The 26,589-nt window shown below is 42.0% G+C and overlaps 1 protein-coding gene across 1 annotated transcript in view; it reads right to left on the reverse strand.

Moving 5' to 3' along the window:
• Nucleotides 1-26,589, reverse strand: part of eif4g3a (eukaryotic translation initiation factor 4 gamma, 3a) — a 61,340-nt gene that overhangs the window by 31,214 nt on the left and 3,537 nt on the right. Inside the window, exons 2-5 of the mRNA XM_081358484.1 lie at nucleotides 19,094-19,163; nucleotides 18,183-18,350; nucleotides 15,643-15,735; nucleotides 8,224-8,256 (exon numbers count right to left, since the gene is read on the reverse strand). Of these exons, the coding sequence (XP_081214610.1) occupies nucleotides 8,224-8,256; nucleotides 15,643-15,735; nucleotides 18,183-18,350; nucleotides 19,094-19,163 (364 nt within the window). The remainder of the gene's footprint in view (nucleotides 1-8,223; nucleotides 8,257-15,642; nucleotides 15,736-18,182; nucleotides 18,351-19,093; nucleotides 19,164-26,589) is intronic.

Raw genomic sequence — 26,589 nt, forward strand, 5'->3', positions numbered from 1 at the left:
AATGTAATTGATGTACGGCCGAACACTGTGTAACACCGACTACCATAGCAAGCCTACCAGCGAAGGCTATCCCATCTGGTCTGAGCTAGTCTCGCGTAGCCAGACCTTCAGACTGACGGCTGAAGGTCTGGAATTCATAGCAGCTTTTTTTGGCCAAGGCCCGCCCATAAGGCCGTTTGACCGACATGTCAAACAACCAATTACAGTTCGTTTCGTTCAGCGTCACGTTTCGGGGCGTAGAAATGTCCCCACAACAACAGACCGGCGTGCAACAAGTCAGTCAGCATAGAAAATCAAAGAAGGAGAAGAAAACAAGCAGTAAGTCATTGATCTGTTCGTGCACGTATACTTTTGAGAATCCTACGTTTAGCTGATCTTGATAAATGCTCATTGTCACTCATGTAAACACAACAGTTTTTCTTCCGCAATCACACGTCTGCGCTTTGTTTCCCGGCTGACCGAAAATAAACGCGACACTCGCGCCCCCCGGAAATCCGATAAAATTCAACCAATCAGATGACGACTTTGACATTCCTGAAGTGTTTCCAGTTAAGTGTGCCATATGCATCAGACGTTTAGCCAACGTTCCGTGGGCGTGACGTCTGAGGCTGAGACTAGGTCTGAGCCAACAACAAGTCTACTGTTGCAAAATGTAACAAGTCACACAAAATGTAAATGATGGTTATGAGAGGAATTTGTCACAACACAGTGCATCACACTCCGCTGCGTAGAACCATGTCAATGGTGTTTCCTGATGGAAGTGGCATCTTTCAGCAGGACAATGCACCCTGCCGCACTGCAATGGTTTGAGGAACATGATGAAGAGTTCAAGGTGTTGCCCTGGCCTCCAAATACCCAAGATCTCAATCCAATCGAGCATCTGTGGGATGTGCCGGACCAACAAGTTCAATCCACTGTGGCTCCACCTTGCAATCTACAGGACTTGAAGGATCTGCTGCTAACGTCTTGATGCCAGATACCACAGGACACCTTCAGAGGTCTTCTAGAGTTCATTCCTCGGCGGGTCGGCGCTGTTTTGGAAGTATGAAAAGGACCAACTGCATATTAGGCAGGTGTCACAATGTTACACTGTGTCTACATGCAACGCACCAAAAGCAAATAGAACCTATTATAACCCACTATTTCTGACATATTTCAAGTTATTTGTAACTTTGCAGCTGTCGCGTCCGTGTAGACACGGTGTTAGACATCATCTATCCTAACTGTACGGCTCAGGTACAGCCAAAAACATCTTACAACATGGCTCAGAATAATCCAGGCCTATCATTAAACAAGCCTCGGGGAGATTTCCCAAAGCCAGAAGTATGTGTAGAAACAAGAACAATAAAACCAGCGGACGCCCCATGACGGTTGGCTGAAAAGTGATTTAACACCACTGAACTGATCCGCAAGTGACTGTAAGCTGAGTGGAGATTATGTGTAACTGTCTGTGCTCACCATAGTGGTCCTGCAATAAACCTGCTGTTGAGTTTCATTGTGCTCTTTGAGAGAGGACATAATTTATGTGGCTATCAACAAGCTCAGGAAGAACCGGACAAGTTAAGTTAAATACACACAGAATAAAAGACACTGAGCAAAACTGGGTTTCACTATGTAACCTATAAAATAATGTGGTTAAAGGTCTTGACTGGCATGCTTTGGTGTAAATGGATAAACTATGTGTGAGATCATGTAATGGGGTGGCATGTTGGGGCAACTCACAACAAGTAACCCAAGTAAAGACACTGATGATTGGTGAAGAAAATGCTCAGAAAAGAATTTGAGATAGCTATATCACATCATTCAAAAAGTTAATGAGAGGGACAGAACTTTACAAAGCTTAAACATCTGATCTTATAGTTCTAAAAATCATTCGAAATGAAAAAAGAATAACACATCACAACTATAACGATAATGGCATAAAGAAACTATATTGAGTTGGAATCACTTTAAATATTAAAATTAACATAAATATCGGTTTATAGAATTTCAGCCACTTTTGGGTCAAAGGTGGGAACAGAGACCTGACAAAAGAAACAAGAAAGTAAAGAAACATGAAGACCACCACTGGAGAACAAACTTTGCTTGTGTGTGTAATGGGTGATTTCCTCTCACTGTGACTCATACAGGCCAACAGGGGATCAACCCAGCCTGAGGAGCCTGAGGGGAAGACCACTGTGCTAAACTACTGTCACAATGCTGTACAAGTGTGTGTGAGAGAGAGTGTGTGTGTGTGCGTGTGTGGAAATGCCATGGAGGGATGGAAGCGGAGACTTGGTGTCTGTGTGTTTGTGAGGGACAGAGATAAGAATGAGTGCATGTATCTGAATGGCAGAAACAGAGAGAAAAAGGGCATGAATGACTGAAAGAAAAAGGGCATGAGAGATTGTGGATCTACGAAAGGGACAGAAACGAGTGTTAGAGAACATGAGAGACTAAGAGAGAGAGGGGGATAAATGGAAGATGGAACATGAATGGAACAAATAGTTGTTATTCTAAAACATTGTTATTTGCACTTCTGATTAGATGCTAATTGCATTTTAATTGTCTCTGTACTTGTACAATAACAATAAAGCGGAATCTAATCTAATCTAATCTAATCTAATCTAATCTAATCTAAAAAAAAGCATACTTCCACTTTAAATTAACAAATGTCTTTTTAAAATGTTTCTTATGTATTCATATAATATTAAACATGCTCACCAAGGCCACATTTATTTGAACAAAAATAAACAGTAACATTGTAAAATGTTATTACAATTTAAAATAACTATTTTCTGTTTTAAAATAATTGAAAATTATCTGATTGCAAAGCTGAATATATATATTTAGCTTTGCAAGCGAATCAGGTCAGCATGGAATAATAAACTAAAATAAACTGATTCTCAACAATAATTCATACTAAGCACATGAAGAACATACAGATACATTTTTATTTAGAACTTAAAAAACAAGATTTAAAAGCTCTCAACTATTGAAGGAATATATATATATATATATATATATATATATATATATATATATATATATATATATATATATATATATATATATATATATATATATATATTCTTAATCTTTGCCCTTATTGAAACAACTATTTCAAATTCCTGTATTGTGAATTTTGTGTATTAAGGTAAGGTATTGTAGGACAGCTGTGACTAGTGGTTTTCGAAAAAGTAATAAGTGTCATTAAAATCAATGTGTCATGGTAATGATAAACCTAAAGCATTTTCTGTAAAGCTGCTTTGAAACAATATGTACTGCGAAAAGTGCTAAATAAAAATAAACCTATATGGAATGGAATTGAAACTTGAACTGAATAAACTAATGCATTGTTTTTAAATATCTAAATATTTTAAAAATTAATTTTCATTCAAATGTTTTTCTTAAATCACAAGTGCCCTCTATTCCTCTGACCAATATTCAACACCAGCCAACTATTCCACCCTCTGTGTGTGTGTGTGTCACTCCCTCTCCACTCTCTCCTATTTCTGTTTGTTTTCTAATGGCCTGTAGGCATCAGTTTTAGCCAGTCTGCAGTGGAAGCGAGCTGGGACTTGCCGCAGCCACAGGGGAGAAATGAAACCTTAACTCAGCTCTTTTAACATCAGCACAGATGTCAAAGCTTCTTTCACTGTCGCACATTACACAGTCAAGCGCTGTTCTATAGGGCGAACAGACCTGTGTACATTGTTAAGCTTTTTGCTATTTTTCCCTCCAAAAAAAAAAAAAAAGCATAGAGGTGTGGTCATATTAGTGAAATTTCACGGGCAAAAAAGGTATATCATCAATAACATAGCGATGCATGAAGCACATGAAGTCACTTTCAAAACCAAGCAGCTTTCCATTGGTTAAAATGGCAAAACTGTCAAACGTTTGAACCCGTTGCGAAATCTGCATGCGGAAATCATTCTTCCTCACGCAAAATTTCCGAACATGTGGATTACTATTGGATTTCGCCCATAAAAAATTCGCTAAACAACAGTGAATGTAAATACACCTCAGTTTAAAGCTACACTGTGTAGGATTTTCTCCCATCTAGCGGTGAAATTGTTTATGACTACCAACTGAATATTACTTTCTAGCCCCTCCCATTCCGAGGGCGTTTTAACTCCTACGGTGGCCGTATTATTTCAAATCTGCCGGCAGTCGCAAGTAATCTCCCCCTCGCATTCGTCACGGTGCCACTGAGTGTCAAAACGCGAAAGGCAAAGCTTGAATTTCCAGGTATGTCCCTCTTTGGCTAATGTATTTTCAAGATGGAGGCACAACATGGCTGCCGCCATTCGAGCGACTCGCTCGTATGTATTCTAAATGGCAGATTCTACGTTTACGAGAATACTTGATTAGTTGGTAGAAGTAATGAGCACATATTTTGAAAGAACAAAGTGTTTTTTGCTAAGAATCAACTTAAAAAATTACACAGTGTAGCTTTAAGTAAAAAAAAATGACGCATTCAGTCCAGTCATCTTTCCATTTTATTTTATTTTGTATTGGGGTTATGTGCAACAAATTTCTGTATTCTGTAAAACAGGCTGCATAGCTTTCGGTTCAGGTCTTTTGTAAGTGTTTCATTAAATATAGAGCTGTTTTACACAATATGCCCAAAGGAGCTACCAAAGATGAGCATAACTGATGTCCATCGCATATGCAGATTGATGTCTAACAGTTTTTCTTTTACTTTTAGACTAGGCTATTTCACCCCAACAATAAAAAAAATAACTAGCTTGGGATGGCTTAAAAGTCCAAAGATATCGCCGTCAGTTCACTGCTGTTAACATTTTCTCCAACAAGCGCATGTGATAAGACCGGTTTTCCTGTTTGTTCATGTGACGTTCGATATAAAGCCTATTATGGACGCTCTTTCCATTATTAAAAAGTTACCTTACTGCATTTTAACGTAATGGTGCCCAATTATAATCTCAACCAGCAAATAACAGTTTCTTTTGCTGTACCAAAGATAATATAACATAACATGTACATTTATAACATTACATTTCAAGCTAAGCCCGCTCCACATGGGTTAGCACATCTGCTACACACTTAAAATTCAAGGGGGAAAAGTCATTTAGAGACAGCAGGAAAAACATCTTTTCTAAATGCTATTGCCCAGTACTGTACTGCAAATCTTTAAGCTGCCGGTCCCTCATGTCAATCAGTCTTATTTTCTATCTGCTGTGCACACAAATCAATAATAAATGTTTAAGCGTAATGCATTGTTTCTTGTTATTATAATTCTGGTGCAAATAAATTATGCCTGACATGAAATCAGTCAGAATTTTTTTTTTTATCTATAATAAAGTTTGCATACATGTTTTTTGTTGAGTATCATATTTAATACATTAGGTTTTTATTACTCATTTAGTATGATATAGGAGAGGCAAAAAAACATAAAATGTAATGCAATACAATGATGATTGAGATATGTACAATAAACATTCCTCAAAAGCCTGTTTAATCTATATTTGATCCATCACATTTTAACATGTTTCTTCAATAATAAAAAAAAGGTTCAAGTCAAGTTAAAACAGTTTCTTTAGTCCAGTAAGCGTTCATCTTGAAATATCACTAACAATATAAAATGTATTCTTATGTTTACTGAACAACAACCTTAAAATTTATGTTTTTAGAATTTTACTAAAAGGCCTTTTACTTGCTATACTAGAGAAGGGATGTAGAAGATTGTGTACAACAGGTTTTTCAGCAAAGTTTTGATCATGTTGGTCATTTAGAGGCTTTAGAAAATTGCATATCAAATCCAGATACATTAGACTTTATAGGGTTAAGTTCTGTGAAGAGCACAGCCATTTGAAGAGGAGATGTGTGGCGGGGCAGAAAGTCACTCAACTTTCCTTTAAGGTCAGACTCAGATGCATATACGGACACACTTGCATGGATGGACTTGTGGCTACACGCAAAGTGCATAAACAAATCATTAGCAACAAATGACAAACAAGTTTTTCCGTGTAATGAAACACCAAAGCACAGTGGATAGACTATCATGTACAGACACGTGTAACGCTGTTAATGAATTCAGCAATGCAACTTACATTCTAATGATCACAATGACCTCTGAATGCATTTGGTTAGGACTGACAAAAGCCCAAGTCGTCTAGACACTTACAACAACGATTCTGCTCAGGAACGTGACACACTGATGAAGTATTTCATCTAATAAAAGGTGCACTAACAGCCTTGACAAGATTTGGCAATGAATGTCAGTCTTCATCATCGCACATCTGCTCATCAGATAACATGAATACAAATCATCATTATTTAGACAATCTTTTAGAAAAGACAAGAAATGGATGAGTCAGCGGAGACACTTCTAATGTCTGGTTCTCAAGGACGGGAAGCTTGTTACACAGTCGAGCTAATACATGAATATGCGAATGTGTATACTAGTGATGCGCGGGTCGTCTCATAACCCGCGGGCCCCGCGGGTAGCCCGCGGGTCGGGTTGGGGCGGGTAAAGAAATTGTCACTTTATTTGCGGGGCGGGTCATTAAAAACAAAATAAAATAAAAATCCATTTATGTTGCATGCAATGTCCAGCCCATATTAAATATTTGGGAATATCAATCTAATCATATTTTTTAGTAGGTTCTTTGATAACGCCGTAGCAATGCAACTTGCGTGATTTCCCCAAACCTTTGGCGTCACGTGACACAGCTCGCGCAAAGCAGCTCGCGCCAAGCAGCTCCCGCCGCCAGCCACAACAACAAAGACGGAGAAATAAAAGTGAAGATGGAAGATGAGGTGCGGGAGAAATTGAGGTCGGGATTTTACATAATTAAAAGAAAAAAAGGTGAATGATGAATTAGATGAATACAACGCTGCTTTGTAAATATTGAAAATGTTTAAATCATTATCTTATTAATATGACCTGATTTATGGTTCATATTCAGAATCGTCTGTTATTGCCAGTTGGCGATGTTTCCAAGCACTTTCAGGCTGAAATAAAGGCTGTTTTCATTTACATTACAATGCCTAATATGTCTATTTAATGGTCGCGGGTGCGGGTGCGGGGCGGGGCGGGTTGTAAAAATAGATACAGTGGTGCGGGGCGGGCTGGGGCAGGCCAAATAATTTCATAAAAGCGGGACCCGCGGGTTGGAAAAAAAGCCGACCCGCGCATCACTAGTGTATACGTCTCTAGTCATAATGGTCCTTAATGGTTATTACATTTTCAACTTTCTTTAGTGTGTAATGTTGCTGTTTGAGCATGAAAAAGGTCTGCAAATGTACAAAGCACATAGTCACTCCAAATGGAGATTCTCTATATCAGATTCAGCACTGTTTCTGAACTCCCTAAAACGCCTCAATAGTAGTCTTGAGGTTTCTTCCGGGAACGAACACATCACAATATTCCTCCCTTAAATATTTCCCACCCAAGGCATGTGCAAACAAAAGGTGGCAATGTCTGCTTGAGTTGCGTTAGTAGTGTGTTTAAACTTGTGGTTATGGCAAGGGGCGTGACATTTCCGAAACACGCTAGAAGCCAATCACAACACACTGGTCCAGCTGACCAATCAGAGCACAGCACAAAGTACTTTTCAGAAGGAAGGGCTTCACAGAAACAGAAACTAAACAGAGGGTTACTGACAGACTGGGAAGAGAGGTGCTGCAATAATGTAGCATGTGAAAATTAATGTTCAAGCATGAAAACCTGCTCTCTCTAGACCCCAAAAACCAAATCAAAGACTTTGTAAAAGAGCATAATATGGCCTCTTTAAAGCTGAAGAGTGTAATTTCTGCACCACAAGTGTAAACCACTGAAAATTCTTTCAGCCAGTGGAATTGCTTTGGGGTTTCTAGGGCGGACTCAACTGTTTATGAAACCGTTTCCACAACAGACATATCAGGTTTGGTTTTTCAGATTACAAAAAAATTGTGAACCAATATTCTCAAAACTGTATTTGCACGGCTGTTACTGGTGTTATACATCTAATGCAAAACTGATGGGGATACATGTGTTTCAAACAGTATTTCAAAAAGTAATGACTTAAGACATTGACGGCACAAAAGACAACATCGAACATCCTTGCAAATTACAGGTACGATTCTCTTTTGAAATGAGTTATTTAGCCGATGCTGTTTTTCCTCGAACCCTACAACTTTACGGGTCTCAGTCCAGATCTTTATACACATAAGCAAAATCCATAAGCATCTTAAGAAATGTCTAATAGGATAGAGAGACATTGGGTCTGTGGAATTTACCTGATGGTGGGTCTGCCGAGGTCCCGTCATAAACTGATGGAGATAACAGCATGGTTTGAGGTCATCAGGAGCAACAAAAGAAGAGAAAGAATAGAGAGACAGTGAAGATAACACATGATCTACCTTGGATGCCTTTGCATTTCCATTACAAATGAGTAGTGTAGCAGGGTTGTGTAACATGTCAGCAGAGCTGGTGGTCCTATTGGCTGGTCTTTAATCTTAATTATTTTTTGATCTTAAAGGAATAGTTCACCCAAAAATGAAAATGATCCCATAATTTACTCACCCTCAAAGCATCCTAAGTGTATACGAATTTCTTCTTTCAGCTCTTTCCAGCTTTGTAATGGTATTGAATTGTGTCCGTTTTTGAAGCTCAAAAAAGCACATCCATCCATATAAATATAATACCTAATAGCCTATAAATGCCTTCTGAAGCAAAGTGATGGGTTTTTCTAAGAAAAATTCAACTATAATCACTAGCTTCCAGCAACAGCCGTACCCACGTTCACGTTGGAACGTGACTCACTCGTGAATAGTGTTGCTTTCGTCAACGAAAATTATGACGAAATATTGTCGGCAACGAACCTTTATCACCTGATGAAAACGAGACGAGACGCAACGCAAATGCTGGTCATGTGACGATGACTAAAATAAATTTATTTTGCAATATTGTTGACGAATAAAAACGTTTCGGTTACTCACGTAACCTCTGTTCTCTCTAGGAGAGGGAACGAGTATTGCGTAGTTGCTTACGCTACGGGAAAGCCTTTCTTTCTCGAGATACTGAAGCCAAAAATTATCCTTAACTTTTATAATCTTGTCAACGCAGTGCGGCAGCCTGCAGACCTAGGGCAGGCTTACTAGCGTGCCCATTGGCTGCCCTGCGGCAACTGCAGCAGCCTACCGATGAGCCCTTGGCGTGACGTCACGACCAATGAGCGCGCTTGGCGCGCTTAATGCGTCACAGCCCGCGAAAAAAGGGGTGTGGCCTAGCGTATATAAACAGGGCTCGGAGGCTGCTTCTCTGGTTTCTGTCGCATGAAGCGAAACGAGCTCGTGGTGCGAGCACGGCGGGCTACGCAATACTCGTTCCCTCTTCTAGAGAGAACAGAGGTTACGTGAGTAACCGAAACGTTCTCTTACGAGAGGTTCTCTCGTATTGCGTAGTTGCTTACGCTACGGGAACGCCCTTGTCAACGCCGTGCGCGCCCAGCATCCACTGAATGAGTCCCAGGGAGAGCCCGGGGAACGTGATAGCAGAGAGCCGGGCGGCCCGAAGAGGGCTAGCGCCGTACATAAGCACACACTAGGGGGTTAGGAGCGGCACGGCCGGTCCGAACTGACAATTCCCTGCATAGTGCAGCTCAACCAGTAGAGCTAAATCACACAACGTAGCCCGCGCACAGATAGTGGGCTGGCATACGCGAGACTTAGACTGATAACACTTTCGCCTGCAAGGCGGGAACATCCAGGTTGTAAAACCTAACAAATGTGGAGGGGGAGGCCCAGCCTGCCGCTGCACAAATGTCATGAATGGGAATCCCGCTGGACCACGCCCACGACGAGGCCATGCCTCTGGTGGAGTGAGCTTGAATGCCCAATGGGCACTGCAGGTCTTTAGACGCATAAGCAGCAGCAATAGCGTCCACTATCCATCTGGACAGGCTGTGTTTCGAGGCGGCGAGACCCTTGGTGCGCCCGCCAAACGAAACAAAGAGCTGTTCCACCACTCGTTTGACTGAAGACAGTGCTATCAGAAAAACGGTTTTGAGCGTGAGGTATTTCATATCCACAGTTTCCAAGGGTTCGAAGGGATGCGCTTTCAGGGCCTCCAAGACCAGTGAAAGATCCCACATAGGAACCGAGGGGGGTCGTGGGGGGTTCATCCTCCTGGCTCCTCTAAGGAAGCGGATGACGAACTCGTTCCTTCCTAATGCGCGGCCCAGCTCTGAAACAGAGAGCGCTGAAATGGCCGTGACATAGACTTTGAGCGTGGAGGGGGACCTGCCCGCGTCCAGTAACTCTTGAAGGAAACACAGTACTCGCGATACCCCACATGTCTGTGGATCGAGCCCCTTAGCAGTGCACCATCTGTTAAACACTGACCATTTCGACATGTAGAGCCGCCTCGTAGAGGGGGCTCTAGATTGTATGATCGTGTTCATGACCCCGTCTGGCAGATCAGCGTGTAATCGTTGAGGCTCCACGCATGCAGAGACAGCGCTCTGGATGGGGATGCCATATCGAGCCGCGGGCTTGAGAGAGAAGGTCTCTCTTCACCGGTATCGGCCAGGGGGCTGAGTCTGCCAGCTGTATTAGATCCGGGAACCAAGCTTGGTTCTCCCAGTATGGGGCTAAGAGGAGCACTGTGTGGCGCGCTTCCCTGATTCTCTTGATGACCTGGTTCTTCGAGAAGAACTCTGGGCAATGAGCGTTGTCTTTGACGCAAAAAGGTCGACTTTCGCTTTGCCGAAACGGTGCCACAGTGACTGGACTGTTTGGGGGTGTAGAGACCACTCCCCAGGGGGAACGTTGTCCCTGGACAGTCTGTCGGGGCCCTCGTTCAGGTGGCCAGGCACATGCGCGGCTCTCAGCGAGCGCAGAGAGTGCTGAGCCCACACTAGGAGGCGTTCCGCCAGGGTGCAGAGCGTCTTTGATCTGACACCGCCCTGGCGATTCACATAGGCCACTACCGATGTATTGTCCGTGCGGACTAGAACATGGTGACCGTGGAGGAATGGGAGGAAGTGTTTGAGCGCTTTCTCGACCGCGAGCATCTCTAGACAGTTTATGTGTAGGAGATTCTCCTGGTCTGACCAGCGGCCATAGACCGGTCTGCCTTCGAAGAGCGCTCCCCAACCTAGGTTGGAAGCGTCTGTCGAGACAACTTTCCGGTGTGAAATCACTCCCATAGTCACTCCTGTGTGATACCATTCGGCTGCCAGCCAGGGCTGCAGGGCTGAAATGCAGCTCTGATTCACTCTGACTCGCAAGCCGCCGGCCGCCCAGGCTCGGTGGGGCACGCGCGCTTTCAGCCAGCGTTGAAGCGGGCGCATGCGCAGTAAGCCCAGCTGGAGCACTGCTGCAGCTGAGGCCATATGCCCCAGGATACGCTGGAATGTCCTCAGCGGAACCCGGCTGCCTATTTGGAGGGATGCGGCGAGGAGGCGGATGCGGCGCGCGCGCTGCTCCGACAGTCTGGCCGTCATAGCCACCGAGTCCAGTTCTATTCCAAGAAGGAAATTGACTGACGGGGCGATAGCGAGCTCTTGGTCCAGTGACCGAGAGACCCAGATCCTCCAGATGGCTGAGAAGCGCTGTTCTGTGAGACACAAGTTCCGTCTCTGACAGCGCTAGAATAAGCCAATCATCCAGATAATTCAGTATTCGCATTCCCTGTTTTCTCAGGGGAGCGAGGGCCGTGTCCATGCATTTCGTAATGTACGGGGTGCCAAAGACAGGCCGAAGGGCAGGATTGTGTACTGATATACTCGACCGTTGAAGGCGAATCTCAAGAATGGCCTGTGACGGGGAGTTATCTAGATCTGAAAATATGCGTCTTTTAGATCGAGAGAGATAAACCAGTCTCCTGGGCGAATCTGCGCGAGGATTTTTCTGGTTGTGATCATTTTGAACGGCCGTCTCATGAGGGCTTTGTTCAGATGTCTCAGATCTAAAATAGGTCTTAACGCTCCGTCCTTCTTGGGTACGAGGAAGTAGCGTAGAAACTCGACTCGCTCAGAGAAGGATGAACCTGTTCTATAGCCCTTTTGCGCAGCAGCTTCGCTATTTCGGCATGAAGCAGGTGCGCAGCTTCTGAACTCACTTTCGTCTCCGTCTGTGCTAGAAAGCGCGGAGGGCGACGAGCGAATTGAAGCGAATAGCCGTGTTTTATGGTACTCAGCACCCATTCTGACGCGCCCTGAATAGCTTCCCATGCTTCCGCATGCATAGCTAGGGGTCGAATGGTCTCTGGGTTCAGATCGCCGCGCTGCGCGGGATTGGGGAACCTGTATCAGAGAGGATGGAGCGGCGTGCGCGCCGCTGGTGCTCGAACACGGGGGCTGGTAAACAGTATTGGCCGGCTGTACAGCGTTCGGTAGCTCGGTCCCAGAGGATGGAGCGCGATTTGCTGACAAACACCCCTGGCGCGAAAGCGGCGTGGGGATTGTAATGTCTAAAAATGAGAGCGCGTGCACGTGAGCGGGCGCAGAGTTTACACTTATGACACGGCCAGTGTTTGGGAGCTTAGAGGGTGTGCGACCCGAGGTAACTGAATGGCAGAGCGAGCAGCGGGTAGGTGTGAGCACAAAGTTGTGGGCACATTTACTACACTTAGTACTCGAGCGGCTTGTGTCCGCTTTATGAGAGAGCGCTCTATGCGCGTTACCATGGGGACCATGTTTGTGTGAAGCAGTGAGCACATAGGAGTGGGCACATTTTCTACACTTATGACACCTTCGGCCAGAGCCGGAATGTATGTGAGCTTTAGAGGATCTGCAACCCGGGGTAACTGTGTGATAGAGCGGGCAGCAGCTAGGTGTGAGCACAGAGTTGTGGGCACATTTACTACACTTAGTACTCAAGCGGCAGCCGGAGAAGGTGGAGGATCGTGAAACATGGCGAGTCGAGCCCGCAGGGTCGACATCGGCAAGTCCTTACACTGTTCGCAGCCGCCCGTGAAGGGCGCGGGCTGCGTGGTCGAAACCCAGGCAGAGAGCGCAGATCACGTGGCGGTCTCCGTCGCTGAGCGCGGCTCTGCACGAGCCACAGGATGAGCGAGGCATTTGCAACAACGCCTCGCGCTCTTTTAGATGCAAAGTGTGTCGCGGGGCGAACACACAAACACATACAACACAGAGCAGTAAAAGGATATATTCGCCGGATAGCGAAGCAGGCAGGGAAAGCTGAAGGCGGCGAAGGCGGCCGGCGTCCTCAGGCTGAGATTCTCGGCGTGCTGGTCGCTTGATTCGACGGCGGCTTCCTCAGAGAGCAGCGATGCGTAGAGCTTCGCTGAAAAGACAGAAATCGGAGAAGCAGCCTCCGAGCCCTGTTTATATACGCTAGGCCACACCCCTTTTTTCGCGGGCTGTGACACATTAAGCGCGCCAAGCGCGCTCATTGGTCGTGACGTCACGCCAAGGGCTCAGCGGTAGGCTGCTGCAGTTGCCGCAGGGCAGCCAATGGGCACGCTAGTAAGCCTGCCCTAGGTCTGCAGGCTGCCGCACTGTGTTGACAAGATTATAAAAATTAAGGATAATTTTTGGCTTCAGTATCTCGAGAAAGAAAGGCTTTCCTGTAGCGTAAGCAACTACGCAATACGAGAGAACCTCTCGTAAGAGAACGAGACTAAATGTGGTTTACAAAATGAAAACTATGCTAAAATGTCTCTTCATTTTCGTTGACCAAAACGAGACGAGACGAAATTTTATAACGTCACGACGAATGAGAGAGTGCGTGAACCCATAGCTTTGTCGGCTTTAATTCTGGTTTGCGATCTGGTCACCCGATTATCAGCTATTATATTCGTATTCTTTACTGTGGTAAAGTAGAAAAACGCTGTAGGACAGATAGCCTACATTTGTACTTGCATGTCAAATTCTTTTTAACACAGTTTGTGCTTGTTATTAGACATGGTAAGGCACGTCAAGTTTAGTTGTAAAGCGCGTTTCACACGCGGGGGTGATTTTTTGTTTTACTTTATAAATAATAATTTATTATTTACTTGATAAAATTCGCTCTTCAGACCAATTTACATCAAGTAGAAAACATGAAGATATCAGAAAAGAGATCGATGGTCTCTTCCTGCTCGTGTACATCCCTCTCAAAGCACAGAGTGGTAGGCTATATCACGCGTCTTTGTGTGGTAATATAAAACGAGTTTTTATTTTTTTAAACAACCCCCCAACCACCGCCGGTAGTTGGTCCATTACCACTGCGGTGGTAAAAAACTGCCACCGTCACAGCCCTAAATAATAAGATAACCTTGTTTGAAATACTATATTGACTGGGTTAAATAGAATTGCATTACTAAAAAGAGACTAAAATACAAAAATTACATTGACTAAAACTAGACTAAAATGTCATCAGTTTTCGTCGACTAAAACTTGACTAGACTAAAAAAAGAGTATGAACGTGACTAAAACTAAAAAAAAACTAAAACGACAGCTTGACACAAAGACTAGACTAAAACTAAAATTAAAACAAGCCGCCAAAAACAACACTACTCGTGAATGCGCATATGGCTGTTGCTGGTTATTATAGTTTATAAAGTTTAAAATATGGATGCGCTTTTTGGAGCTTCAAAAACTCAAACACTATTCATTGCCATTACAAAGCTGGGAAGAGCAAGGACTCAATTTAATAAAACTCTGATTGTGTTCGGCTTAAAGAAGAAAGTCAAACACCTAGGATGGCTTAAGGGTGAGTCAATTCTGGGATAAGTTTTATTTTTAGGTGAACTATTTTTGTGGTGTAAAACATATGAACTCAAGCCTAACAACCTCAGGACCAGTCTTCTAAATTTTATAATATAATTTTATATTAATGAGGCAAGCAGACTATGTGTGGTACATGGAATACACTTCCTTATTATAAGAAATGTTTCTTGAGCAGCAAATCAGAATATTAGAGTGATTAGAGTTTCTGAATGATTCTGAGTAATGGTTGCTAAAGGTTCAGCTTTGCCATTACAGAAATAAATCACATTTAAAAAAAATATTAAATTAAAACAAATTGAAATTGTAATAATGTTTCACAATATATGTAGCTTTGGTGAGCATATGAGACTTTTTTCAAAAACATTAGCAAATCTTGCCAACCCCAAACTTTTGAACAATAGAGTAAATAAAATCATATATTATGGGTAATTAGTAGTTATATCATAATAACAGACATTCTAACTAAAAATGTCTTATTTACATAATCATTTAATAATTAAATGATTAAAATATCAAACAATTTATTCATATTTTTGATAATCCACAAAATAAAATGAATGTTTCAAATGCATTTCATCTCAAATTAGTTTTTAATTTTTCAATGCATCATAAATACATCAATTGAATTCTATATAAATATGGTTGCTTGGCAACCATAAACTGTGTTTATACCAGACAAAATGGTTCTATTATTAGCAACCAAAGTGTCTACACTGAAAATGTCTATTTGCTGGACAATGTGCAGAATAGGCAATAGGTTTTTTGCTTGGTGTCGCATTTTAAAAAAATCTGTTTTTAAAAAACAGATTCTCTACTAATCGAAACATTCCTACCACTACAGGAACCATCATACCTCTCAGACCAACTACACATTAGCATGCCAAGAAGACATGTTTGTAATTATTGCATTAAGACATAATCACGAGGGCCACAAAAATTGTCTCAATGTTCATTTACGTAAGCGGAGTGCCGTGCTTACCGGCCGAGTCTGTGGCTGTACGTTCATTGGCTGGGTCTGTGGCGAATACACCAGGGGGGTGGAGCCTGCACTCTGAGCTGGGTTATATGACGGCTAGGGAGTGAATCATAGACAGCGAAGGTTAGGCAACTTCCCTTTTGAAGCTCGGTTTTCATTCAGAGCACAGGATACAAAATAAAAGATCATCATTAACTGTGTGAGTTAATTTCTTTGTCAGACAAAACCCAGATGAATACATTACCCTCTAATCAATCCACAGCAGCAGTGTATATAAAAGTGTCTGTAGAGTGTGTATATATCTGTCCAGTGTGTGTATGTGAGAAAGTCGTGGGATCATTATAGCACCTGTGTCAGCTGGAAACACTATTTATAAAATAGCGACAGTGTTCCTTCAGGCTGGTGGTAACCATGGTGAGGAAGAGCGGTGCAAAAATCACTCATAACACAAAACCTTGACACTTTGTATAGTGTGTATGTGTGCCAAAACATCAGACATCTAAATGTAATACACAATACTAAATGTCACAGTTAATTCAGACCCAACAAACGCAAAGAACAAACATATTGTTTTGGTACAAAAGAAGGTGACCTAGAATATAGCAACACCAAAATGTAATCTCCTCTGTCTTAAAGGGGTCATGAATTGAGAAATCAAATTTTCCTTGATCTTTTGACATACAAGAGGTCATTGTCCTAAAATATCCTGAAAGTTTCAGAACTTTCTTGTTAGTCCAAAAACAGTTTTTATTCATTTTTCATTTTTAAAGAGCCCGTTCGGCACAGGCTTTTCAGAGAGACTGATGATAATAGATGATACAGTGACGACTATATTGGATCCGACAGCAATGTCGCAACACACAAGTGTGAGTAACAATGTTTTTACCATGCATCAATAGCCGCTTTCCGACCGGAGGAACCTTTTCACAGTTCCTAGAACTATTGGCTAAAGTACCCGGATGTCGGCGTGTTCACACCGCAGTAACTAGGAACGATTTTAGTTCTAGGAACTCCATTTGTAGGAACTAATTTAGGTCCTACTTCAGAGTAGGGTCTAAACCAGCACTATAGGAACTATCCGTGACGTTAGTGTTGACCGAACGCACGCGGAACACCAGCACCCGCCATTTTTAAAACAGCTAGAATGTAAACACACAGATTATAGCCTATATATTTACTCCATAAACTAACTATACAAACATGGAAAACAGTGATAGATGGGTCTCTAAACCTTAAATGCTGAAGAGAAAATCCAACGCAACTTTGAGGGGACCAAGCCAAACATGATTAATGTAGGCTAATAACCATTTTTCATATACTGTCTACTTTCTATAACAGTTCTATCTAATAAGATATTAAACAGTACTGTTAGACAGATCGCTAACTAATAAACATAGAGAATGCGAGCATTGTTTGCTCTGGCGTTCTCTGCGCTGCCAAAATAAAGGTCCGTCGTGCCGTCAAAATAAAAGTCACCGTGCTTGCGTCACTCCCTTACCCCTCCTACCAGTTCCTATGGCCACTTGGCCAGTGCGAACGCAAACAGCAAAACCGAGTTTGGGGGACAGTAGTTCTTAGAACTGTTTAGAAGTGGACAGTTCCTAGAACTAAGTTCCTAGAACTACTTGGTCGGAAAGCGGCTAATATTGCTTTGTCTTTTACAGATTGTTTGATATGTACTGAGTATTTATACTGTAGCGCCGCAGTCAATCTCTGAATAGTTCTGATACTGATCTTTCCTTTGCTTCGGCATTTAATGGGTTAATACGGGGAATTATCAGATACAGAAGAAAGCACATAGAGAATGCTGCTTTTGTTATTGTTTTGATCTAAGTCATTCGCTGTAATCCTGAATAAAAGCTTTAGTGAGAGAGATCTTCTGTTTTATCATCAGAAAGACATTACAACACGTTCTCCTTTTATTAAAAAACATGACACTGCAAATGAAAATGTATACGTTTTTCACTTTATCGAAAAGGATAAACGATGAATAGCCTATAAGAACGACAGTGCGAAAAATAACTATTCATAACTACGTTTACACAAAACACTGCAAGTTATCGAGCTAACTATAAGTGTGGAAACTTAGTACTTTAATTTCATTTGCCACAACCAAGACTTATAAAGCATAATACGCATACAAGTTTCACATTGTTGGAAAATGTTTCAACTATGTAACAGGATATTTTTCAACATCGGAAGTTTTCAAAACAATTCCACATGAGTAATGTCGTGGACATGGAAATGTTTTTAATATGGAAAACTGTTACCCAATCATAGCAGTGGGCGTTTACTTCCAAGTATTGAATGTGGCGTGCCTATCATAACGGAGTGTTTGAAAGAGAGGGTCAAATACAGGATTTTATCTCTAAATTAGGATGTTTTTTGATTTGAAAATCTTAATAACATTAAGTGGACCTCAGAGAACTTTATAAAAATGCAGTTCATGACCCCTTTAACAGATAAAATAGCAGGTCATTAAGCAAACAATTGTGTAGACAGACAGAGGAGGATGTGGACATGCTGAGGGTGTTGGTACTTACCGCTCCACTTGTCTCCCAGCCCTTGAGGAAGCGGTATGAGGGGCCAGCAGGGCCTGATACCTGAGAGAGGGCTTGGGACGTGGCGTGGCCGGGAGGGGTGCCTGCCAGGTTTGGGTGGGTTTTACTGAGGTCATGACCTGGGAACGGAGAAACAGGGTGTCTGGATACCTGTGGAATGACCACAAACAACATTTACACACAGCGTCACACCATAGCCCCTTTCAGCAAAGAGCTTGTTTACATTTTAGACAAGTCAAGTTCAGATACTACAGATACTGTTCGCCATGATGGTTTTGAATTGCTTAAAAATATGACTGGAATCAAAAAGGAAAAAACAGTAAAGTGCAACATGTGCAGTCTGTCATAGAAGCTACATGAAATCATAATGAGAAAATCATTATAATTGTGTACTTGGAACATGGCTTTTAGTGGTGAGACTTTTGTTTTTGGAAGCAGGATCTCAAAAATGATATAAAAATTGTTATTTCCATTTATCGGCCAATATATCGTTTTTTAGCTATCAAATATATAAAGAACTATAGGTATCGGCCAAAATTTTCATATCGGCGCATCCCTTATACTGTATATATGATAATTTTGTGTCACACTGGAATAAATGGTCTTTTTTTAGGTCAACTACTGTTATGGCGCGGCAACAGTCTGGGAAAATCTTGCTGAGCAGATTAGTTAAAGTTAGTTTAACTGTCAACATGTATATAGCTAGATCAGACAAATAAAGGCATCGTCTGCATATAATAATAATGATTAAACGCACTGTAAGTATGTACAATGAGACCACACACTTTTGCATACTTAATAAGAATATGTTTCTGGCCTTAGGGATTGTCTATGTAAATGAATTATAGTGATATGTAATGACTGTAAGTGTACATGTGTGTGTGATCACTCACGCTGTAGACGGCCGTCACCCCAGAGTGGGGGGAAAACATGCGTTCCTCCAGTGAAAGTCCTCGAGGGATCCTGGGAAGGGTAATGTTAGAGAAAATCTCTAATAGGTTTGAAAATGTCAACCCTTTAAACCAAGAAGTTCATGAAACATGAAATACTAGACAAAAAAGCATTGTGTTTCACAATAGCAAACATTCAGTTCATAATGGTGCAGACTTTTTCACACCAATTAATATTACTGTTCACTTCCTCCAATGACTTGCATTTAGGGCAAAGGTTTGAGAAAGTTAACACAAACACATTTTCTCCCACCCGTCTCTAAAAATTCCAGTTCCCCCTTTCAGTACACCCCGTACCTCAACCAGCAAGAAAGATGTCAGACAGACAGAAATCCTGACATGGAATTCCAAATATGTGAGAAATGGATCAGTGCACTTTTGGATACAATGTGTGTTCTAACACGTTAACCAAATAGAAAATATTAAAAGTAAGCTGCAAAATTCCTCGCTGAAAATCAGAACAGTGTTACCTGACCACCAAAAATGTCCCATGATCTAAAATTCATGTCCCTCTTTACGGCTGTTGCTCACCAAGAAATGTATAATGATAACCTGAACATGTTCAGGTCACAGGTGGCAAGTTATTAAAAGACATGGGAGTCATGGGACCTGAAAAATGTTATATCATCCTTATTTTACCAACAATTACATTCACACATCACTCAGCCGGTCTTCTTTAAAGGAAGTTCTCCCACAGGGAAAGAGAGTTTATAATAAATGCTGCACTGTCATACCTGCCTGAGGTATTATGACACAAAAGACTGAGCCGCTCAGAACAGACATACAGTTACAGACACGTATAGCGAAAAAGATGGATGTATGTGACAGAAAAAGAGAAACAAAAGAGCAGGAACCTGTTCTGGCAGTTACGATATCTGTGTCCGCAAGTGAGAGATGAGCAGATCACATGGTTTCGGGGAAAATGGAGGAGGTCTGGCTTTCCTCCTTAATGCGCTTCATGCACTCATGAACACTTTTTAGTCTTACAGTGAAATCCTGCCTTCCGATTTGCACTCTCTTTCCCATTCCCCCCCCCCCCCCACCTCTCTGGCCTTCTGCCAACCTAAACTCTGAGAAAAAAGGGGGATGGGGGGGGAGTAAAAGCAGGGGGAAAAAGGCCGGGAAGAGAGGTATAATAATGTGAGTGGAGAGTTTTTCCTTCACTCCTAACGACCCAAATTCTCACGTGCACCCGTGTAGTGAATTTGACTTTGGAAACCTATATTCCAGGTCATCAGAGACACATCCACGGTACCCAATCAGAGATCAGAGGGGTGCACCTGAGGAATGCACCTTGGGGGACGGACCATGAGGCTATTTGATCAGGTTAAAACTGACAGCTGACACTCGCGAGACTCTGGCAGGACACAAGCCACGACTTACTGGAATTACAGGCTGATCTGATTCCTGTGTTCACGGTTTGGCACGGCATTGCATAACCAAATCCCTTTGCATGCTCATGCCAGTGTTTTGACGGCACGGCACGCAGGTGTGTGCCCACAGGTGTGGGGAATCTGAGGAGAATTTACACATTTTAAAAAAGTCATCTGAATTCTTGAGACACTGAGACAGTTGTTAATAAGGATCTCTTTTGAAGATATCCTATTAGTGCCATGGTCTCTGGAAAGTGATGGTCCTTTAGTCTCTACATATTGTCTCTTTAATTACTGCCAGTTGAACGAGTACTACAGAGAATGGCAAAGGATGAGATGGAAAACTGTGTAGCCTTAAACTTTCATAGAAGCTTACTGTGTAAATCCAATTAGGCACCATATGGAGAGAAGGGGACTGTGGGAAGAAAGAAAGAAAGAAAGAAAGAAAGAAAGAAAGAAAGAAAGAAAGAAAGAAAGAAAGAAAGAAAGAAAGAAAGAAAGAAAGAAAGAAAGAAAGAAAGAAAGAAAGAAAGAAAGAAAGAAAGAAAGAAAGAAAGAAAGAAAGAAGCAACTGAAGGAAAGGAATAAAGGAAGAAAATGAATGAAGTAGAGGAAGGAACAACAAAGAAAGAAAGAAATGAAGCAAAAGAAGGAGGGAAGGAGGTGAGGATAAATTGAAAGTAGAAAGAGGACCAAGGTAAAAAGGATGGAAATAAAAAAATGAAAAGAAAGAAAAGTAAAAAGATCAGAAAGATGGAAGGAAAGAATGACTAAAGTATAAAAAGGAAGGAAATAAAGAAGGGAAGGAAGGAAGGAAGGAAGGAAGGAAGGAAGGAAGGAAGGAAGGAAGGAAGGAAGAGAAGTTAGATAAACCAGAAGTAGATTGTCTACGTGGCAGACAGAGGGTCTACAGCTGAGTGTGTGAGAGGGAAAGATAGAGAGAGAGAGAGAGAGAGAGAGACAGACTCAAAAGAGATTTATTCCTTGCTACGTGATCATCAGGTCAGAGTGTGCTATACTTTTTCTATGATCACATATTATGGCCAAGATGCATAGCTGACTTTACTAAAAATGAGGATCTGAACCCTACGACCCTCATCTGGAGATATACAGTATATTATACTCAGTTATACATAGAACAGACATATTACTCTGAGGAATATGTTCACTAATCGTATATAAAATGAATGAAATGAAATGCAGTCCATGTACACTGTACTGCAGCAAGACTGCAGCCAACACCACAACTTTGACTTGAGAGATCACAGAAAGTGACTCACAGGTAAAGTGTCAGTGTTCAATGCATAATATAGAAAGTCAAATATAGTTGCTTTCACACCTGAGTGTTTGTTTCAGAACATGGTGCGTTTTCTCCCTTGGTTCGGTTCGTTTAGGAGTATGTGAACACGGCAATCGCGCTCGGTTCCGCACCAAAACAATCGCCGATTACAAACGAACTCTGGGGCGGTTCGCTTAAGGTTTAAAAAGCTATCCGACGGAACGGACCAAATGGTATTATAATTGATAACGGGAAATGTGCTATATAAATAGCAGTAGTGTCTGATTCTGTGAGTGAGCACATTAGTTATACCACAGTTGAACACCAAAAGAGCACGTTCATCTTAAAATGTTGTGTAATTGCGCTTCTCTGTGCGAGAATGCCGTCCCGAAGAAGACTTGATTCCTGCTCTAGCTGCATTATAACATTCATATAGTTTTGCGTTTATCTTGACACAGTAAACCTCTAGACAGCGCTGGGAGATCCAGAGAGAGCACGTTTGAATTTGCTGCTGTATTAATACGAATGCAGTAAACAATTTAACAGCGGCAATGACGGCTACATTAGTATAGTGTTTGTGTGTGTCTCGACAGTTAAAAATAAAGCCACAATAACCTCATGGAGAGAACTTGTCAATCATTTCGATGGATGACCCAGAGGAAACGCTGACCAATAAGAGGACAGTGTTATACTCGCATGAACACATTTTGGTACGCTTTGAAAGGTTGCCTTGTGAAAGCGAACCATACCAAGAGGAAAAAGCAACATTGTAACAAATTAAATACCGGTTTCGGAACAAAACAAACGATCTATATGTGTGAATACGAGTAGTTTGATCCTCCCTAACAGTCTAAACACTGTGTTTTTGTGGTGCTATCAAAACATTGCTGCATGTTTGATTATCCTGAAACAATGGCTCAACCAATGGCGTGACTTTGAGGCGTGGCATATGTAGTGTTTGTATTTATTTTTTCAGTTCATTTCTGGTAGCACAGAAACAACACTATACCTTAAGGCCGGTTCACACAGAACACGTATTTTTCTGTTAAAAACTCAAGACGCAGGTCATTGGAATGAAAAAATGTCATGCAAAAGACGCGAGGCATGAGCGCAACGGTCATACACGTTCATCTAGTGTGTATTGAAACAATGGAAAAGTAGCGTGTTGGAATGGAAAAACGCGTTCTGTGTGAACGGCCCCTAACGGTGCAGTAAGCGATTTCTGAAAAACTAGCAGTGGGGGGCGTTACCACTCATGATGGGGGAGGAGAGAGCAAAAGGGAGATTTGAAGAAAAACTGTTGAAAGAGAGATGGCTGAGAGACATTGCAAAAGAGAAAAAAGTCAGAGGAATATCACTGGGGAAAAAAAGGGTTATGACTAGGCAAGAGCTTTAGGACCTGCGTTAATATTAGAAAAACTTTCTTGAGCTTGAGAGACCTAAGCAGGAAGGCCTGAAAACGGACGCTGAGGTTGCGTTGTTTCTGCTCCATATGTGAGTAACATCGGTTTTGAGTTGTGTGCTGCTGGCGACTAACAACGAACTCTTGCTTGTATATACACGCATTTTTTTTTCTCTTCCTTGTCATCCGTTTGTCATTTTCACTTTATTTTTTGCGAAGCTTTATTTTGCTTCACTTCTGCTATGATAAAGAGACTCTTATATTGCATGTTTTTGCATTTTGGGGGTGGAGAAATGAAGGGAGGGTTGTGTTTGTTTGGGTGGATTTCAAATATCAACAGTGTTCAACAATGATTCTCAGAAATCGCTTACTGCAGGAAAATGGCCGGTTATGTATATAATTTATGCAGTGGAAACGCAAAAAAAATTTCAAACAGTAGTCCCGCACAAATTTCATGAAATTGGCTGAGCCTTGAAGCCATAACTTTGTTAAATTACTCAAATGGAGCAATGTTTTCCCAGCATCACATAGCTTCCTACAAATAGCTTACTTGTAGTTATCTTTAATGCATTTAACTGAGATTGGATAAAAGAAAAATACCCACTTCACCTAGAATGAGAGTTACTTATCCCTACTGGTTTGGCAATTTCCTGATAAGCATTTAGGGCTGATTGTAGTCTACGAAGGAGATGAAAAAGTGGAAAAGCAGGTGACAAGATGTGTTGGAACTAAGAAAGGGGTTGCGGCAGGCGGTGTGTGTGAGACTCTTTTTGACCTAGGCGATTGTTGGCAGGCGGTGGGAAGCCTCACACTCTGAATGCTAAGCAGCGCTGCCATTGTCTGAGGGGTGCAGCGCCAGTCGCATATGTTACCCGTCGCTCTGGCAACCACTCCCTTCAACACCCCCCTCTGCCTTACACACAAGCTCACAACGCAGCATCATCACCAAAGGCAGGCATCCCGCGAACAGGAATCCCGTCAACTGTGACGATTTTCTCTGTAAGATGAAGCAATACAGTGACTTCTGAGAACAGGAGGGGATCGTAATTGCGATTTATGCAATCATAAACACTCCACAAGTGGAAGACGCTGATATGCATCAAGTGATGTAATCATCGCTATCTGACATAAGTGGAACCATGTGTGCACACAATAGTTCATTTCTACAGCCACATGTTTTTGCTGAGGTTTGAGGTTTGTCGATCACTGTTGAACAGCTGAATACGATTTCCAATAACAAAGCAATAACAAATCATTTTGGGAATTATAAAACCTAGAGAACTAAAGTCTGAAACTGATTGGGAAGATCTCAATGTGGGAGGCCACAATGCTGAGATCACTAGGTGATGGAGATGGCATGACGTCAAAGAAAAATAATACTCTACTTAATCTGGATTTTTTTTCCAGGCAAATGAAACCAATCAAAACCATCATTTTTAAGAATAATTGGGACTTTACGTGGATTGTCGGAAGGGGAGAATTGAACCCAAAATCGGCCGGATTATCTTGTAGTGTGTGTGTGTGTGCCTTTAGTCCTCTAAAGACAATAACCAAAGTTCATTCCTTTTTCATCTCTCAAGTAAAGTCGGGCTCAGACTACAGGAGTTTTTAAATCTAAACCGATTGTGAAATCTGGTTGCATCACGCACATAAAGCCGGGGACACACTTAACGACGATAAGGCCAATTATGAATGTAATTCAATACTTACAACTGATCAATCGCCCCGAGTCAGAAACAGTTGCGTTCAGTCCGTGTTTAAAATCTGCACCAGTCGTTGGAAACAGTCTGTAAGGCTACCTTCACACTGTCAGTGTAAAATTGTTGACTGTCCACATAGTGTATCGCAACTGTTCAGATCCGATTTGTTTGTCCATGCAGCTCTTTAGTTTTCAGATTTATCTTTATCTGCATTGGTTTCTATGGCAATGTTGTTGCGTTGGTAGGAATATGCCAAAAACAACAACAACCGCAACATGGAGGGGTTTGCAATCGAGATGTTGTCTTGTTTAAATTTTACAACATGACAATGTGTAGCCGCGCTGGACTACTGCGTCTTCTAAGGCAGCGGCAGAACCGTAGGAGGCTGGTATGCGTGGCTTTATTCCGTGCTGTCGTCTACGTAGGTTTACAAACATGCCTCTGTTATATTGTCATTTTCTGCTCGTCCGGAACTTTGAAACAACACAGCCTTGTTTCGGCAGCGACTTTCAGCATCAGCGGCGTGAGAAAGTCACATAAACCACGCGAAATCCGATCAAACTGGTCAGACTGAAACGCATTTCCAGAAGTGAGATTTGAATAGGATTTCAAAGCACATATGGATGTAGCTTGAAACGGATTTCAACATTTTATGTGATTTTTTGCCGTTCACACTTGCTAAATCTGATCGGATTTCAATCATATGCACAAAAATCGGATTTGGACTGACAGTCTGGACATAGCCTAAAGCCGGGGAGACAACCGATTATGAATGTAATTTGATACAATACGACTGATCGTGCCCAAACGCGCCGAGTCAGAGACCGTTGGTGTTCACCCCGGTATACGGTAAGTGTGTTCAGTTCAGTCTTACAATGCTGGAAACACACTTGACGACTAGCTGAAACATTCTAAGACTGAAATGAACACACTTCCAGACTGTTTCCAACGACTGGAGCCGATTTTAAACACCGACTGTGAACATAGACTAAACGCAACTGTCTCTGATCAGTTAAATATCAAATTACATTCATAATCGGCCTTAAAGTCATTAAGTGTGTTCCCGGCTTGAGGAGAATCGTGAAAATCGTGGCACATCACACACTACACGATATTCTTTAGATTATCATGCCAGATTTAGCACCTCACAAGATCTAAATCGTTTTTCAATGTTCGAAGCACATGTAAACAAAATGGATACTGTGTCACTGCAACTTGCTGTATCAATACTTATTCTTCTTAGCGAGAAAATAAAAGAAGAAAGTCTTTTGAGGAGACATTTAAAGGCGGTCGTGTTGTTCCCACATTTCGACCAGCCGTTCCTCCATCTCCATTGTTCACCGGCCCTGTACAGCTGCTTGTTGTTTCGCGGTCGCCATTTCAAAAGTTCCGTCACTTCCATCTCCTTGTATACTTGTCTCTCATTGGCTATTATGAAGTACTGGCGTAATAATAGTCGTAGTCATCCCGATTTAAAATCCTAAAGATCAAACATGTTTGATAATGTCCGTGAGTAGATTGGAAGGTTTAAGATATGATCTGTAAACGCCGCACATTACCAGATAATCTGAGCTGAACATCGCGACCAGTCGACCACAATTTCTTTCTCTGAATGTCAGGAGAGATAAATTGGGTTTAAATCGGCCTGAAACTCCAGTAGTCTAAGCCCGGCTTAAAAGAGAGTC

This window comes from Scardinius erythrophthalmus (assembly GCF_964197995.2).
Source record: "Scardinius erythrophthalmus genome assembly, chromosome: 25".
Taxonomy (NCBI): Eukaryota; Metazoa; Chordata; class Actinopteri; order Cypriniformes; family Leuciscidae; genus Scardinius; species Scardinius erythrophthalmus.